The sequence below is a fragment of the Brienomyrus brachyistius genome, unplaced genomic scaffold (genome assembly GCF_023856365.1).
Source record: "Brienomyrus brachyistius isolate T26 unplaced genomic scaffold, BBRACH_0.4 scaffold96, whole genome shotgun sequence".
Lineage (NCBI taxonomy): Eukaryota > Metazoa > Chordata > Actinopteri > Osteoglossiformes > Mormyridae > Brienomyrus > Brienomyrus brachyistius.
Window position 1 is genome coordinate 304195 of NW_026042371.1, and position 19096 is coordinate 323290.

Genomic DNA, 19096 nt, shown 5'->3' on the forward strand with positions numbered 1-19096 from the left:
TCACTACTAGTGAGAAAGATGATGCACCATAAGCAAACAGCCATCAAGGAGCCAACTCAAAAACTCTAGAGTTTAGGTTGAGCTTCTACTGAGTGACCAGTGACAAGAACAAGCTACTGAAAATATCTGTAGAGCTAGAAATCAAAGGACCTGGTCACTATTACAAAAAGATTTAAAAAAAAACTAAGTTTGCCAGTATCGCCCCCTGGTGACTGGATGTTTGCAAGTACAGGCTATTTGCATTCCAGAGCAGGCGAACCCAATAAACACCCCTCCCCACCCACCCACCCCCCAAATGCACGCATCCCATTACTCACGAAAGTTCCGACCCAAAGACTTCAGGCAGATCCACAATCCAGCCCCCTCCCGCTGTCCCACAGCCTCTCCCTTCAATCCAATCTTAATTATTTCTCCCAGCCACATTTCAAAATACTGTACGACAAAAGACCTCTCTTCCACACTGCCTCCCCGAGGGAAATCAATTTTCACACATAGCTAATATGCTATGTTGATTTCACGATGATCATGCTGAAGTGTAGCCCGCGGTATCAGCCTGAGACTGCATTTTACTTACATAAAATAGCAACATGCTTGCAAAATATCATGACTAAGCCTGGTATTTCAGGCAGAACACAGCTGATGGCTGGAATATGCATAAACACTGAGCTTGTGATGTACAGTGAGCGAATTTGAAATTTGGTGTGAAATCCGCCTGTAATGTGTGGCTCAGTACCAACCCTTACTGTTGCCTTCTCACAAATCAGAAATGCATTGTCACTGGATCAAGGGCCTAATAATGCAAATTTCTCACTGCTTTGTGTGGCGTTAGACATTTCACAGGGTACCGTAATTTCACTATTTCAAAGGCTTGTCAAGCCCTCTGTATTAAAAGACACTGTCAATATAATAATATTCCTCGCTTCAGAAACTTGTTTCATTACCTTTATTTAAAAAAAAAAAAAAGTTGCGTAATAAATCATTTGCCCCCTTCCCATGAACGAACATGAATGTGACTCATATTCCAGAAATAACAGTAATTCTGCCAGATGCAATTATCCATTTAACCTTCTGCGATCACATTATTCATGCGGCCAGCGATATGTTAAATATTTTACAGTATAAGTTTTGTTAAATGTTTCACGCTTCCATTTCCAAACCATGTATTTGGTATTACAGCTAGAAATACCACCTTAACACCTTGGTATTTAAAAAGTACACAGACGGTGAAATTCTGCGTTAATGCACCACGGACTCTGAAGGTTTCCCTCCTCCGTGGGCGTCTCTGACATCATCAGCGCTGCCAGAAGTTTCTACCGAAGCAGTGAACCTAAGAAACGGCAGCAGAGCGTGGAGGGATGGGGTGGCGGGCCTGTCACGCTCTCGGCGGAGAATCGCCGTGGCGACACGCAGAGTGGAGCGTGCAAGGCTCTCACACAAAGGACTGAGGGAACACCCCCGCAGAGCGCGGTGGCTCAAAGGGCGTCGAGGACAGGGTGCATTTTAATTCCTTCAGAATAACCTAAGTTTCAGTCCACTTTGCTGTATCTGTACGGAGGCTCTTGGTCTAGCCACTCATGAGCTTCCTATAATCCTCCACCGGACAGTGCGTGCTGTGACTCTGCCCCAGCCTGGCTCCGACTAACAGAGCGAGCTGGGATTCACACCAACCAAACTGTTCAGCACAAGGTGGCATGTGACCTTTACCAAGCTGCTCCCCGATTCTCTTCAGGGCAAGTGGATGGCATCCCCCCACCCCCCGAAAAACCCCACACAGGCTGACCAATGAACCACTGGGGCTTGTCAAGTGATGGTGAATGCCTTACGAAGCTCTCATCTATAATGCACTATAGATACCTTTATAATGCATTATAATGGTCGGTGAAAGCATTAAAGATGCTTTATAACTGCATTATAAAGGTAAGGTATCTATAGTGTATTATAGATGAGAGCTTCATAAGGCAGTCATAATGCATAATAAAACATAGCTATAATGTGTTATGCCTTTTTATAAATATGTATAGCCACATTTATAAAACATTATGAATGTGTTTATAAATGACTTAAAACATGGACTTGAGTAAAGTGTTACCAGATAAGGTTATGTATGACTTTAAACTTCTCAGCAGTGTGGCACTTTTCTATGCACCAGAAAAACACAAAGAAGCATACAGTATGTTTAAAGAGTAATTATTCCAAAACAGGCACAAAAAAATGCAGTATGTGACATTTTCCAGTGTTGCAGTGCCACTCTTGCGGTCCGGCACGATGCAGGGGCATGCGGCATGCGGCACACTCACCAGCAGCTTCTTGCTGCGATGGTATGGCTGGATGATGGGCAGCCCCAGGGGCGTCACCCACTCCACCGTGTTGCCGGACTTGGCGATGAGCCGGGCGCTCTCAGTCAGCCAGTCCTGGAACAGAGGGGGGCAAGATTCCTGCTTCAAGCTGTACGCCGCTATGGTCACTTACGTGTCTGGGTGTTACAGACCAGCTAAACTATACAGGATGAAGTGAAAGCATAGAGAAACAGCACTGATGAAAATCTTGCTAGCAATCTACAGGCAATCTACTGTAGGGGGCGCTATATGAATTGCCAGAATTTTCGTTCAATGGTTATTGTCATGTAACCTAGACGGGCACAGCTTGGAGGGAGGGGGTGGCAGGTTCTACTTGGGGGTCTAAACAGGTCGAGTCACAAGTGCGTCGATGGTGGGGATGCAGAGCTGGTCAAATTTCAGCAAAATTTTCCACTTTTCGCAAAACTGATAGGGCCAAAAGTGGACTTGAGCATGTCAAGGTCTGCAGACAGCGATGGCAGAAAGAATCATCTAGAAACTGTGTGACCTGACATATTTTTTTTTTATGGAAGATGCAAGAAACACAAAAAAACTCCAGTTAATATTTTATATATTACCCTAAATATATCTTAACATCCTGCACACCTGCGTAACCTCAATACATCACATATTGCAAATAATACATATTATTACAGATACTAGCAGTCATTTATGGCAGTTAACTTACTGCACAATCATCAAGTTCTGTTAGAAAGCTTCAAAATAATTTAAGTTGTTGCTAATCTGATATTTCAGAAAACGAATATAAAAGATTTGCTTAAATTCCACCTGCTCAAGGTGCCCAGTATCTGGCATTAACTTTAGCGAGGACGAAAGCGCCATTGTGCGCTGTACATCCACCGCAACCCCACTGCAAGACAAATGCGGCTTGCGGCCGTCCAACACCAAGGCCATTCATCAGAGAGCCTTGCTACCCCCAACTCTCCTCCACCTCAAGTTCCACCTCCCCAAGCAGGTGAGTGGGGGGCGGCTTGAGATGGGGGTGGGGTTGACGATCTACCGCACAACTGCTGCTCATTCTGAGACACCGCAGTGCACCTCTGCGGGACCTGACCCATTTAACTAACCCTGCCAACCGAAGGGGGTCATATTTCAAATTAGCACAAGCTGTCTGAGTGGGCATTTGCGGAGTGCACCACCAAGAGTGTGCGGCAGGTCCTTTAGATGGCCAAACCATTGTACCTTCTCAGCCCGCCATGAACAAAACCTAGAGCAGGCACCACGCGCGTCTGGACCAGAGGCTTATCTTCACTGTGGCCTGCCATCTGTCCTCCTAACAGTATGACGCCATTCAGCCGACTGGCATCCACATACCTGTATTTCCCTGGTGCCGGTAAACATTTCCTTCAAGCTGTTGAACACCTGATTCACCAGGTAGTGAGAAGCATCCCACACATACTCCTGCGTAGAGAATAAACACAGACGCGGACGCGTGCTCAGAGCAGTGTCACCAAATCCTCAAATCATACAGAAAATTAAATGCTCTTCCTCACAGATTCCCCAGAGTCAAGCGTCACAACCAAAATGTTATCATTTTAAAATGCAAGAAAGTGGCTGCAAGATGGGAATGGGGGTGAAGTCATGTGACACGCAAATGTATTCGCTTATTCACCAGATTCTAACCAGGGCCTTTGGGACTGAGATCTTCCATCCGCATGTTGAAACCCAAAGCCTGATCGCAAAATCACTGAACACCTTCCCCAGCTCTGATACCAGCATGTCCCTTGTGGGTTTCCCCGTTGTCCCTTTGCCCCCGTCAAATACACAGCCCCCCCCCCCCCCATGTCATGTGGGTGTGTCTCAGTGTTACAGCAACGTCGCAGAACTTAATTATCCATCCTGAATATTTTCACGAGACCAAACTTGCGAGTCACTCTTCTTTTGATCTCATTCTTTTTTTATCCACATCAGCAGCTGTTTCTGCCTAGAATGTCGGCAATAGGGCGCTGTGCTGGGACCGGCAGAAGGGAGCATCTGGGCTCAGAATAACAGCTTTTATCCAGAGATGGCTTTGGCAGCAGACTACTCTTTATACCGCCCTCCATCTCCCACATGGAAGACGCCGGACGCATCTGTAATGCACCAGGAACACTTCAGAAGGCAGCCACTACAATATCAGCGTGGGAGCATCACGGTGTAGAAGGGAAATTAAATGTAAAGACCGAGACTTTCGAAAATACCAGAGATTTTATCACTGAGACAATATTACTATCATTACAGCCAAATTGTCTCAGGTAATTGCACCCCTGTAACTGAAGTGATAACAGCAGCCAGTGTCACTGGGTTCATGCCATTCTTTGGCCTACCGTTTGGGTCCCCAGTCTGCAGTACTTGTTCCTTCACCATTATTGGGCAGGGATTAGAATCTGTTACTTTGTTCAGGGAACCCTCGTTGAGTGAATCACATGACCTAATATCGGACGTTTCTTAAGTGTAATCAAGTAGGGGTGTCACGAGATCTCGCGATATTACAACATGATGGGATTTCTAGTCAAAAAGGAAAAACGATCTTGCGAAGGCTGCTTTCCAGTAATATATTTCCGCTTTGAAGTTTTCCTTAAAACATTGTTACAATATCGTTTAGAGTCATTCTTGCGAACCCAGTATTGTGACGTGTCTCATCTCGTGGGCTAAGCATATCGTTACACCCCTAGAATCAATCGTAGCATCATGTCAGCCTAAACACCGGAACGACAGCAGCCGGAAGCTGCAAACACACGGTTACCGGGGAAGAGGCACAACTGAGGTGGCTGGTGGTAGCTAGCAGCATTCTGGAAGTACACAAAGGCTGGGTAACCGAGGGAGTCTCAACCAAAAGGTTCAGCTGTTGACCATTACAAATTTTTGGAGGCCCACTGTGTTGGGTCACCATCAGGTGTTGTCTCCGTTGACAAATTTTGCCCATTTGGGGCGGGAGGGCACTCCCTTGGTAAATTCTGCTCAATGGTTGGGTCTCAGTGAACCATTAAACAAATTCGTGGCCGACTACAGAAATTTGTACAGTGATATCTCAGACCACTGCAGAAGTCAGCAGGGCCAAAGCTGGACCCTTCAGCTACAAAAGTATGTCAACAAGCATTTATGGTGCAATAAACATCACAGCAATCATCTTGAGTTACAGGTCAGGACACATGGCAATGATGGGGGATGGGGGGGTGCTGTACCATGGGGAAGCCGTCGGTCTCCCTGAGCCGCTTCTCGATCTGCAGGCGGCCCCCGTACCGTGTCACGCCGTACACGACGGTCATCACCGTCTGCTTGACCACCTTGCGGTTGATGAAGCCCTGCAGGACCTCAGCGATCTTCTCACCCTTCTCCGCATCGCGGGCACGGAACTCCTCCACCTATTCGGGGAAGGAGGACATATGGAGGGCGGCTGAAGTGTAGGAGATCCCCTCTACCGCCCCCGTGTGGCTGGCTGTCCTGGAGAACATCAGATCAGGACTAGCAGAGAATGATTTATGATTGAGAAAGCAGGTCGTAACCCGAGTGTCTAGATCCTGGTGAGGGAAAGAGGAACTAGCAGGGAAAATCCAGAGAGCGCTGCAAGGTTAGGCTCACTTGTTTAATTTTCAAAAGATCAAACCCTTGGTTTTAAAATGCATCTTGGGCAATCAGACAGCGATAAATACAAGCGCAAACGACCACCAAGACGCATCGTGGTCTGATCACTCAAGCCACTCGCCGAGGTGGTCTGGAATGCTTTTGAGCACATATCTTTTGTAGAGGTCTCTTTACAAAATGAGGTCTCTTTGTAGTGTAAATGCTAAGGGCATCAATAACTGTGTGGGGCCATTTGGCGTTCTAGCAGAAGTGACATTGACCATAAGAAAATGTGAAGAGAAGTGGTCAGCCAGACACCATGGAGATGCGTGACAGACACAGACGTAAACGGTGATGTATCTCGGCTGTCTGCCTGTGATCCAACCGCCCAAGACGCATTTTAAAACTAAGTGTAAGCAGGGCTGTAGTTTATTCTTCCAGTCTACTCTTAAATTTCGTTAAATGAAGAGAATCCCATTAAGTCCAATGGACAAACAGACTATCATATATCGAGGTCCTAGGGGCTTGAAGCCAAGGAGAGGGGAGTCGCGGCTGCCGGTGGAGGCCGGAGCGGACGGGGATCGGCGCAGGGCTGACCTGCAGTGCCACCACACTGTAGACGTCCTGAGGCTCCTCGCAGGGTACCAGGTTCACGGAGGTGGCGCCGATCACGTCGCGGCCCAAGGCCGCATAATGCTGCAGGCCGTTACACGAGCCGTCCTGGTTTTTTGGAGGGGGTGGGGTCAGACCGAAAGAAACAGAAGGGAGGGCGCAGACTTTGCTTTAAGTTTTTTGTTACTGGTTCACTGATGTCCCTATGTGATTTATGGGGGAGGGATTACAGGACCGTAACCCAGTAATATTGATCAATGGCTCATATGTCAGAGGCAGCTGCAGACGGACCTTTGTAGTGAAGGCCTTATTTTAAGCGAGACACGGATTCTGCTTACACCTGCAAGGCGTCTGCTCCGCATGCTCAGGGTAATATATACCATTAAGAGGTGTTCAGTAGGCCAGCCAGCTGAACTCCGAGACGCGCTTAATCTCGATCACAGACCTCGTGGAGTCACCAACAAGTGGAGCGCGGCAACAGGCTCCAGCGGACGGGGCGCACCTGGTGCACGGGGAAGTGCGAGACGAAGCGCGTGTGGTCAGGAGACCGGGCAGCGTTGGCGATCTCCATGCAGCAGGCCAGGGCTTGCCAAGGCTCGTCGACATTCATCCACCATTTTTGGCCCTGCGTTGGAGACACGGGAGACTTTCATTTGCTTACCGGAAGCTTCCAATCGTTGTGCTTTGCACTGATAAAATTTTACAGTAATAAGTCTGCCCAGGCAGAGCTGGCTCTACTTCTCAAGAGGCCCTAGGCAAACCTTTTCATGGGAGGCCTCCACCACCAAGAAGACTGAAGATCATCTCACTTCCTCCGCAATGCAGGTAATTCGAGAGCCGTGGGCAATGGACTATTCTGCCTAAAGCTAAAGCCAGCTGTGGGCTAATTTTGCTTCTGGGGCTTATTTAACCAGCACAAAACATCCAGAACTTTATCAGCTGGCATTCTAAATTTTTACATAATACCAAATGTTTGGCAGTTATTCAGGTTAACATTTTCTGAATGCACTAATTTCATTTGGCTAAAGCAGTATTTCCAGACCCAGTCTCTGGAGACCTACAGCGATCCACGTTTTTCCTCCCTCTCGGCTCCCTTTCTGGAGCAAAAATGTGGACTGTCTGTGGGTCAGTCCGAGGACCAGATTAGGAAACACTGGGCTAAAGTATAATTTTTTTCCTATTTAATGCAGCAAGACAGGAAGACTAACGGGAGGATAAGGAATTAGGCAGATGGAGAAAGATGCTCACAGTCAGGGGCTGGTCTGCCGAGTCCAGGATGTCGTCCATGATACTATTGGCATACTCCAGTCTGACTGCCAAAGAACTGCGCTTCTTCAGGCCAGTGAGGTTGACCAGGTGGATCTTCAGCCAGTCAAGTCCGTGGGCGCCTAGCGGCTTGCCCTCCGCAAACACCAGAATGGCTCGAGTCACATCGCTCCCAAGGTGATTGAAGTAGGGTGGGCAGGGGTAAGTGCGTCCACGAAAATCCATGTTGTGGGGGAACCAGAAGATCTCGTCTCGCATGTGGTTGGCGATGGATAGCGTGTAAAGGGCTGACATCCGGAGGCTGTGCATTTCAGCCACCTTCTTCTTGGATTTGATCATCTCACGCTTCAGGTGGGCATGCTCCGCCGAGGAGTAAGACGGGTCCTGGGAGTTGAACCGGGGGACCTCCGGGGCCTCAGACATGGGCGGCGGGATCTTCATCTTCTCGTTGCCTTTGTCGTTGAAGATGCCGATGATGACGTCTAGCAGGGGCTTGTTGATCTTCCAGGCGCAGTTGCCCAGCTGGTTGAGGGAGTCGAGGACGGCATGGAGGTCGGTGTTGCGGCACTTCTCCAGGAGCAGCTGGTGCTGGATGGCGCCATCGTCAGCACGCATCAGCTTGGTGGGCGAAAGAAGGTAGGTCCCGAATTTCGGAGACGTCCAGGGCAAAGGGGGGCACAGCATGGGCATCACATAAGACTCAAAGTTCAACTTTGTCTCCATGGACTCTGACAGGATCTGTATCAGAACTGGATGGGGTTTGATGAATCCAACCTAGAACAATAAAAAAAAAAAAACACTTTAAATATCCCTCGATTTCCTAGAACAACTTACTCAATGTACGGCCACAAATGGCAGAAATTCACAGGGCATGTGCAGAGTATCTTCAGAGAGCTATTCAGAAACAAATAGACCTAAACCACACATCTTTGGATGGTGGAAGCAAACCAGAGAACTAGGAGCAAATACAGAGACACAAAGTGAAGTCCAGAGTGACAGAGAAGCTGGTGGTGAACACCTGAAGCCAGGAAAGAAGTGGTGAAAAACGCTACACACTATGCGGCCATACTGTCCGTAATGCAAATAAATATACAGTTGGAGAATACGCAAAACCTACAGTTCAGAAGGGAGGACCGGAAGGTTGCTGGTTCAAATCCTAGGGCTGGCAGAGTGATTTCACCATCGGGCCCTAAGGTTAGGGCCTTAACCTCAATTACTCCAGGGACTATACATTGCTTTGAATAAAAGTGCCCAATATAGAAATGTAATATAATATAAAAGCTTTCATTTTACTCTTTAATTTCAAAAGATTTCATTTTACCATTACAGTAACCAGGCCCCATGGTTTAGCTAATACAAAACTTTGCCTAGTGCCAGCCAGCAGTGACCAGGGTTATTAACCAATCAGACGAGCACAGACACAGTGAGGGGGTGGGGGAGGAGAGCATATGTGGGATACAGCCAATCAGCACAAGCCGCTGAGCGATGGCCTCCTCGGCACAAACGCAAGCTGCGAGTCACGGTGGCACAGCCTTCGGTACGATCACAGCGTCACCCCCCCCCCCCCCCCCCCCCCGCCAGCCCCACCCTCAGGGGCTGTGAGCGATGAGCTCCAAGCGCTAACCCCAGTCCTCCTCCGTCAGCGCACATCAGAGCTACACTGCGAGGACGCTCCGTTTTCGTCAGCACCGCGGCTCCAAGGACACTCTCTCCACTTTACGTGCGACTCGCGGGGTAATAAACGACCCCGGCGATTACGCACACAGCACAGTCGGGCCTGTCTGTGCGGCACTCGCCTCAGCTGCTATCGAACACGCTCTTCACAGTGGGATCACCGAGTGGGATGTGTACACAAATAAATGGGAATCTGCTTTGCTTCTGGCCTGCAAATGGGGAATCGGCCCTTTTACGTCGCCCACTGCCTGTGACTGTGCGCCTCATCTATCCCACGAAGTCCTGTACTTCTGGATGTTTATATGATAATAATAATAGACACTTTTTTGATCCCTGCGGGGGATCCCTCTTTTCAGCATCCCCCATCTTGCTCTCCATGACACAGACACATATGTAGGGGAGAGCAGCAACACATGCCATGTCATCCAGGGAGCTGGGAGATTAAGGGCTTCGCTGAAGGGCCCACGGACATGAAGGTGGGCTCGAACCGGTGACATGAATGTCCCAAGAGGTGGAAGGTAAGGGCATACCTTTGGGTTGAATATGGGGGGAAAATGAGGTCTCTACCCATTTAAGGGGGTCCAGGGGATTGTCCAGGGGTTTTAATTACTGGGGGGGGGGGAGGTTGCAACCCTCCCCCGATTATGCTGAGACCAGGCTCAAGCCGGCAACCTTCCGATCCCAAACACAGAGGTGAAGCCTGCCACTCATCAGCCTCCATCACAGGAAGCTCAGCTGTGCGTATGTGTGTAATAAGTGTAAATGTATTAAATATCCCTTAATGTACCGGCATCCCATCCAGGGTGTCCCCTGCTGTCAGTCAGGACTAACTCAGGTTTGTAATACTAATACACCACCAGCTCCTAAAACTGTCCCATTGCCACAGAGAACCGTCTTTCTCGTAAGAAACGTGACGCTGCATTAGGGGAATTGATAACAATCCATACGGATTCTATCGGACACCCGGATCCAGGTAACTGTACAAAATTTGAGCCTCTTAAGGTCCTCTTGCCATTTTAACAGCCTTTGTGGGAGCTGCTCCCGGTTTGGATCCAATTCACAGCAGACATCAGTATTAAGTTTATTAGGATAAAGTGCTTGCAAAACTGCTGACAGGCGATTTCTTCATCCAGGTACATGCAGGGGCTGATGGATTTTATTCGCCTGCTAAAGGTTGGGAAGAGTGGTGGTTCTGAGGCTAAGGATCTGCATTAGGAATCGGAAGGTTGCTGGTTCGAATCCCACGCCACCAAATGAAAATCCGGAACTGGTCCATCTAGATTAGTGTGGTGCTGAGGTATCACCTGTCACTCAGATTCTCATCACTGAGGTGTTTTGTCGTGTGGTGGGTACAGCAATGTGCTGTCAGCATATGCTCCTGACCCCCCCTCTCTCTCGGGGTTTCACTACCATGCAAAGAATCACCTTTGATTTCCAGATCAGAATGTCTTATTCATATTAGAATATTTCTACTCATCTCAACCAAACAGGTTTTGATTATGGTCCCTAAAATCTAATGAAAATGATTATCTGGTACATTTTCATGCCGAAACTGGTACAGAGAAATTCCATTAATTATTTAGAGAGAATTTTGTCAAATCTCGACTTTTTGACTTCCACCGCAGAAATGGCCTTTGGCCAAATATGTGTTACCCTAATCCCTTACTGACATAAATTCTCTGTTCTTTGGGTAAAATCACTTTGTTTTGTTACCCTCTGATATTCTGTGTATGAATATAGAAGTTTACATCGAGAAATTCTACAGATTTTTCAACAAAACCATTTGTTTTGATATCTTTCATCACTTTCAGAAGATAAATGGTGGCAATCAGTGTTCTTTTCTTACATTAAACAAACTTATAAAACCTTTCAGTTTACCAAGCAATAACAATATTCATCTGAGCATAAAGCAATAACAATACTCCTTGAGCATCAAGCAATAACAATACTCACTGAGCATCAAGCCATAACAATATTCATCTGAGCATCAGAATCCGCAGGTGGCGCTGTAGCAGTTACCTGCCTATTGCTGCGGAAGGTGTACATGTGGTAGAGCACAGGGATCAGCTTCTGCGTCTGACCCGAGTTCAGAACATCACTGTGCACCTTGAGCTCCTGCACCATGAGGTCCACCAGGTGAGTCCCCAGATGCACCATCAGGCTCTGGGGCCACTGGGTGTCATCACTTGCCAGCGCCGAACCCGTGTTTGCCAGCTCCGCCTCCAGCTCCGCCCAGCGTTCCCGTGGCAACACATCACATGACTAAACAAATTAAAGAGTAGAATAAAGCCAAATGATGTCCACACGCCCTTTCAGAGCTTAAAAGACCTTTTCTGTAAGTTAGATTGGCACTTATCTGACCCTAATGAAAATATAAAAAAAACACAGAAAGTGCTCATTAAGCTAATAAACAGAATGAGAACAAAAATAGGCCTTTGGAAAAAAGTGCCCAAAGACAAAGTAAAGCCAGTGGTACTGTCAGTTGCAGAAATCACAGAAATCAAATAAAACACAAAATGTTCCTATTCACGCCCATCTTCCACCCCCCAGATCTCAAACACATTAAATAACTGGTCTGGGAGGGAATCCAACGGTAAGATAAATAGCAGAGCTGGTCACAGAGAGACACACCTCAGTGTCCTTGGCCAGCAGCGCAGCATAGTCATTATAGATGTTCCTCAGCTTGTCTACCATCTGGCTGTTGTTCTTCTGCTGGATGATGTACTTGTTGTAGACCTTGTGGCCCAAGGAGCTGGCGAACATCACTAGGGTTTCCCCGCTGGGCGCCAATTCGCACAGACCCTTTGGAAATAGAGAGATTTGGGAAACGTTAACGTAGATGCCGCGATGGCGCAAGCGTGTGGAGAGGCCTCCCTGTCGGACAACGGCAGGTGTTAACTCAGTCCGTACCTGCAGCATGATGCCCACGTACTCGTCGTTGTCCAGCAGACACAAGTACGGGTAGAGGTTCATCTTCCCACTCTTCTGGCTGCTGTGGCCCAGGACCACTTTGGCTTCTCTGAGAGCCTGGAGGAGGCCTTTGCGCCAATGGGAACGCAGCGCCTCCAGTAACCCCCGCTGAAACAGCGCGTTAGTCGATTAACTAATTAGCTACCTGGAGACTGGAATATTGAACTGGAACGAAACGTGGGAAAGCAATTATAACATTAGGCCCAGCAGTATCACGTGTTCCGAGTATAGCTGTACTGCCCCATAGGAAGGGTGTGAATTAACACACTGTGCTGGAGAAATTATAAAATTCAAAAAAGACCATAGCAAGTTTCACTCATTCCACTGGCAAATAAACCATCTTTTTACAATGCTGCAGACCGGGCATGAACCAACACTAATTTACTTATCTCAAAAGTACTACAGCCTTGAATGGATAACAAGTCTACAAAAAGCAGATGGATGGACAAGTGTTTGTGCAAATAAGATCAGAGGAGAATGGGAAATGAAAGCCCCGAATCTGAAAGTAGGTCAGTCTTGAGTCACTTAGCTTGGAGGACATGACAGCCACTACTGCTGAAGGTGATTCACAGCCTGCTCTGAGGCTCCATTATAATAGATCAGTGTCACCCACCCCAGTCTTTGGGGACGCCAAGACAGTCCATATTTTTGCTCCCTCCCAGCTCCCAGTCAATCAGGGACACCAAACACCTGCTACAGGTGTGTTGGAAAATGTCTCGGGGTACCCCAAAACTGGGTTGGGAAACACTGTTATAGATGATCACTGAGCACTATCACCTGGGATCATCCACTTGCTCAAAACTCTCACTCTCACTGGGTGAGAAACCACAGGAACAAATGAGAATTGGTAAAATGACCTCTCAGCTGACAGCGAACACCAGTCAGTACTGGATCGCATCCTTCAGATGTGGAGGCAGGGCTGCGTCTGTAAGGAAGAGCTTCTCCGGAGGCACTGCACCTACCATCCTCGCCTGGTTCTCCGTAATGGGTTTGGCAGCCTCCACCGAGTCAATGGTGACCGAGGCAGCCTGCTCCAACTCCAGCTGCCGCTGGAATCTCTCCTGCAGGTCAGGCAGGCTGAAGTTGAGTTTAGGAAATCTGGCCTCTTCCCTCTGCAACAAAGAACACAAACACTGACAAAAAGAGCCATATATATATATATATATATATATATATATATATATATATATATATATATATATATATACACACACACACACACACACACACACACACACACAGTACTGTGCTAAAGTTTAAGGGAGTCAAAAGAAATGTTTTAAGTTATTTATTTGGGTAGTAAGTGCACTTTTGCTCAGAACAAAAACACAATTCAGCACTGGAACATATGCAAATTAAGAGTAACAATAAAAACTAGTAAGGATTCCCTCTGTTCTCCACCAGCTCACTTAATTCCATCCATCCATTTTCCAAACCGCTTATCCTATACTGGGTCGTGGGGGTTCCTAAGCCTATCCCAGATCCCAATGGGCACGAGGCAGGGAACAACATCGCAGGGCACATTCACATACCATTCACTCACACATGCACTCCTACGGGCAATTTAGTAACTCCAATTAGCCTCAGCATGTTTTTGGACTGCGGGGGGAAACCGGAGTACCCGGAGGAAACCCCACGACGACATGGGGAGAACATGCAAACTCCACACACATGTAACCCAGGCGGAGACTCCCAGAGGTGTCCCAGAGGTGTGAGGCAACAGTGCTAACCACTGCACCACCATGCCGCCCCCGCTCACTTAATTAATTAACTTAATTACTTGAAAAGTCAGGTGTGCCAGTGGTCGAGTCAAAAAATACATGGGTGTATTAGATGGGTGCTGGAAGTACTGGGGTGATTTTAGCAGAGCTGAGCTGACACACTTTGACATGCATAATATCACAGTTTTACACCAACATGAAGATCATTTAAGCATCATTTCATTTTCTTTGTTCTCCTAAGACTTTTGCACAGTACCATGGGTGTGTATGTGTGTGCAATTTCAAATCAAACTATTCAGACATGATTAAAGTGCACATTCTAGACTTTAATATAATTATACATAGTCCCTCAATTTCAGGGCGGAGTTGTCGCTCTGAGGCTAGGGATCCGTACCAGTAATCAGAAGGCTGCTGAAACAATGTTAAAGTTTCAGCTAACATCAGGCTCTTTTAAGTACTTTCTGTCCAAATTATAATCTGGCCATCCTGTGTTTGTGCTTAACTAGCGGTTTGCATCTTGCAGTGTAGACTCTGCATTTCCAAATGGTGGAAGCAAGCCTAGGTATGTTATCGCTGCACTAAAGAATCAATGAAACACACCAGAGTGAATCACAAATAGCTGTGAAGCCAAATGTTCCAAACAATATGCTTTGCTGTAATGAGGGAAACTATATATAAAATATGTTGTAAGTTCTACATGGTGAAACCGAAATGTATGCAAATAACTTTAAATTAAAGTCTGCACTTTAATCATGTCTGAACTGTATGATTTGAAATTTTAAACTGTGGAGCAGAGAGGTAAATTAAGGAAAAAATGTGTCTTTGTTCCAAACATTATGGAGGGCCCTGCATATAGGTCATAATATACATTCTTTTAAAATAGGCATCTATGGATTCTTAGCTTCTGCCTGCTCATTGGCTGGGGACGGCCTATCACTTCTCCTTAGCTTCTGCCTGCTCATTGGCTGAGGACGGCCTATCACTTCTCCTTAGCTTCTGCTTGCTCATTCGCTGGGGACGGCCTATCACTTCTCCTTAGCTTCTGCCTGCTCATTGGCTGGGGACGGCCTATCACTTCTCCTTAGCTTCTGCCTGCTCATTGGCTAGGGACGGCCTATCACTTCTCCTTAGCTTCTGCTTGCTCATTGGCTGGGGACGGCCTATCACTTCTCCTTAGCTTCTGCCTGCTCATTCGCTGGGGACGGCCTATCACTTCTCCTTAGCTTCTGCCTGCTCACTGGTTGGGGATGGCCTATCACTTCTCCTTAGCTTCTGCTTGCTCATTCGCTGGGGATGGCCTATTACTCCTCCTTAGCTTCTGCTTGCTCATTGGCTGGGGACGGCCTATCACTTCTCCTTAGCTTCTGCCTGCTCATTCGCTGGGGACAGCCTATCACTTCTCCTTAGCTTCTGCCTGCTCACTGGTTGGGGACGGCCTATCACTTCTCCTTAGCTTCTGCCTGCTCATTGGCTGGGGACGGCCTATCACTTCTCCTTAGCTTCTGCTTGCTCATTCGCTGGGGACGGCCTATCACTTCTCCTTAGCTTCTGCTTGCTCATTCGCTGGGGATGGCCTATTACTCCTCCTTAGCTTCTGCTTGCTCATTCGCTGGGGATGGCCTATCACTTCTCCTTAGCTTCTGCTTGCTCATTGGCTGGGGACAGCCTATCACTTCTCCTTAGCTTCTGCCTGCTCACTGGTTGGGGACGGCCTATCACTTCTCCTTAGCTTCTGCTTGCTCATTCGCTGGGGACGGCCTATCACTTCTCCTTAGCTTCTGCCTGCTCATTGGCTGGGGACGGCCTATCACTTCTCCTTAGCTTCTGCTTGCTCATTCGCTGGGGACGGCCTATCACTTCTCCTTAGCTTCTGCTTGCTCATTCGCTGGGGATGGCCTATTACTTCTCCTTAGCTTCAAGAAACATGCTGAAATAATCATTCCTCTTCTCTATATCGAGGCTGGTAAACAAGCTGCACTGCTGGTATCAGTGACCGATTTGGAGACCCAACACCATCTTAGACAGGATGTGACATATCCTAAATCAAGACCAGTGGCTGTCAGCTGTGTACTTTCGCAAGCTTCCTCCAGCACATGCCACCAAGAACGGTCTTGAATCAGAGGTCATTTTCATGAATAACTAAAGAAGCCATTCATAAATATAATTGCTAATTATGCAAAAAAGATGGAAAAATCCAAATGGTGTAAAAGATACTACAATAGGACATAAAAGGTACTGTAATTCCTATTATTTTTATTTAATTTCCATTTATCTACTGACTGAATTAGAGCTACTGCCAACAGCTGTCCAATAAACATCTTATATATCTGATACTGTGAGGTTTCTATGCATCAGTGTTCTTAGTTGCTCTATTATTTGAGCTTTAATAATCCATATGCAAAAACGTTCAAAAGGTCAGGCATGATAATATGACATAAGACCTCTGCATTCTCTGTTAGTGTTTCAGTCAATCTGTACTTGAACCGCCGAAGCACTGCAACATACAACTACTGCAGAGACTGGAAGGAATGAAACTAAGAAAGGTTTTTACAAATTCAAAACCCCAGTCACCAAAAGATACAAAATGCTACCAAATCACTGGGGGAGGATCCCATGCTGGTCATGTGATGCACCCTTGTGCTGGTCGGCAGTGTTGGGCATTTCAGGTCCAGGAACAACAATTCCAGACCAAGATTTTGTTTCTACCAACCAGTTGAGCATAGAGAGTCACAGTCACAGAGTACTCAACTGGTTGGTAGAAACAAAATCCTGGTCTGGATTTGTTGTTCCTGGATTTGAAATTGCTGACACTGCTGGTGCGGCTCAGCCATACGCTCTGTGTGTGTATATTAGTATTTTGTAAAGCATCTAATTACAGCTGATGTTGTACTGTAGGCTCCTTATTAATCAAGAAGACAGAAAAGCACAATTTGTCCTCCAGGAGGCATGAAGAGAACCATAATAAACAGAAGCGTTAGGCTGGAAACTAGTTCACTATCCCGTATCATGGCTGGGTAGGAGCGTCACCGACACCCACAAGGAAACGTGCACCAGAAAGCTCGATAAATATAACTGTGCCGGCCTCCAGCCGCCACTGATTTAGGGAAGAAAATAATGAGTTGGTTCATTAAGGCGAATTTTCACAAAACAGAATAATGCATTCATATATTTTTTCTTTTAGATTTCAAGAAGACGGATTGGGTGCCATAACCTGCTGGTGTTGAAGGTGGCGCTTTGGGATGCGGCTGAATGCACGCACTTGTGTGTGAGTGTGTGTCACGTCTCACGGTGGGGGGTGACCCGCAGCGGTGGTGCTGGGGAAGCAGATGGGGTCACCCTTGTTCCCAATTTCCGAAAAAAATGCTGGTGGGAGCGGAGCACCTGAAGCATGACCCCGGCACCTCAAAAGGCATCACAGACTTCGCTGCATTTCAACTGCTCCTCACCTACTGCCAATCACGGGCAAAAATCGGCACTATACATTTGTACAGGTATGGAAAATGATGGATGAACAAGTGTTAGTTTTCCAGGACTATGATGATATAAACAGACGTACATTTCGGCTTGAGAATTATTTTATCCATCCATTTTCTGTAACCGCTTGACCAATTCAGGGTCGCAGGGGGTCTGCAGGTTATTAGAGCAAGGCAGGGAACAACGCAGGATGGGGCGCCAACCCATCACAGGGCACACTCACACATCACTCTCACACAAGCACTCCTATGAACAATCTGGTAACACCAATCAACCTCAGCATGTTTTTGGACTATAGGGGGGAAACCCCATGATGACATGGGGAGAACATGCAAACTCCACACACGTGGAACCCTGGTGGAGACTCAAACCCGGGTCCCAGAGGTGTGAGGCGACAGTGCTAACCACTGTACCAGTGTGAAACTCCAAATTATTTTAACGAATTCATTTATGCATCTCTTCCTGTTCGTTCAGGGACTGAAATATTATGCTTGGAGCTCCTCTACCACGTGAGAAGGTAGAATAAGCTGCTTTACCACATCTGGGCATCAGACTCCCTCAAGACCCAATTGTTCCATGAATTCCTCTACAAACCTGATGATCTTTACATTCCCTGATTGTAACTTACTGGCCCTTAAATAGTCTTACTAGCTTCTTAATTGGTTAATGGTTATTGTTATGTTATTGTAATTGTTGTGTAGCTCCTGCTCCAATACTGCACTTGTACACTTGTACCTGGACATTCATTGTAAGCTCAGTCTAGCCGCATTTACGCCTAGTTGACTCCTAAACAGCATGAATATTTTCAATGTGCCATTTGCCTCACTTGTACGTGGCTTTAGACAAAGGCATCTGCTAAATATGTTAATGGAAAATGTAAATGATGTCCTAATTAAACATGGCATTTATTTGATATTTATCCAAGAAGCTAAACTATAAATAGCAAACTTCTGTAACTGTGCGAACCGAAAGGCAGCTTTTTTCTCTTACATTTTTCTCAAAGGACAGACAGAAAGACAGACAAGCGCCAATTTTCTCATGTCGAAAAAGGAGCTTTGATGCAGGCATGGGAATGCAGTGATGGCTGTTTTCAGAAGCTGGACTGTGATGCATCTGTCACCGATTAACTTCACGACAAGTGATTTCCGACAGCACGGAAATCCCACTCCGCGTAAACAGCTACGGCTTCCCTTTCACCACCCGCGCCGTCTCCAGGCGCCCTCGTGTTTACACACTCCAAACGAGGCCCCTACCCCTCCATTACCATGCCACATTCACCATCAACCAATCAAAGATTCGCAGAAGTGCTGAGCACCTGGGTAAAAATACTCGCTCTTGAGGCTCGTTAGCCAATCGTGCGAACCTGGCGAGCGGCCCCCCCTGATAATACCGCTGCGCTAAAAATAGCCTGGGAACACGCTGTGAGAGGCCTGACAATCAGCCACTAGCTGGCACGGCCCAGCGCACCAGGCTCCCTCT

General features: G+C 47.1%; 1 protein-coding gene across 1 annotated transcript in view; it reads right to left on the reverse strand.

Annotated features, from left to right (window-relative positions):
• Positions 1-19096, reverse strand: part of LOC125727408 (DNA-directed RNA polymerase, mitochondrial-like) — a 46372-nt gene that overhangs the window by 15786 nt on the left and 11490 nt on the right. Inside the window, exons 6-15 of the mRNA XM_049004085.1 lie at positions 13385-13534; positions 12363-12530; positions 12084-12254; positions 11472-11714; positions 7761-8552; positions 7015-7137; positions 6498-6620; positions 5522-5701; positions 3672-3758; positions 2298-2411 (exon numbers count right to left, since the gene is read on the reverse strand). Of these exons, the coding sequence (XP_048860042.1) occupies positions 2298-2411; positions 3672-3758; positions 5522-5701; positions 6498-6620; positions 7015-7137; positions 7761-8552; positions 11472-11714; positions 12084-12254; positions 12363-12530; positions 13385-13534 (2151 nt within the window). The remainder of the gene's footprint in view (positions 1-2297; positions 2412-3671; positions 3759-5521; positions 5702-6497; positions 6621-7014; positions 7138-7760; positions 8553-11471; positions 11715-12083; positions 12255-12362; positions 12531-13384; positions 13535-19096) is intronic.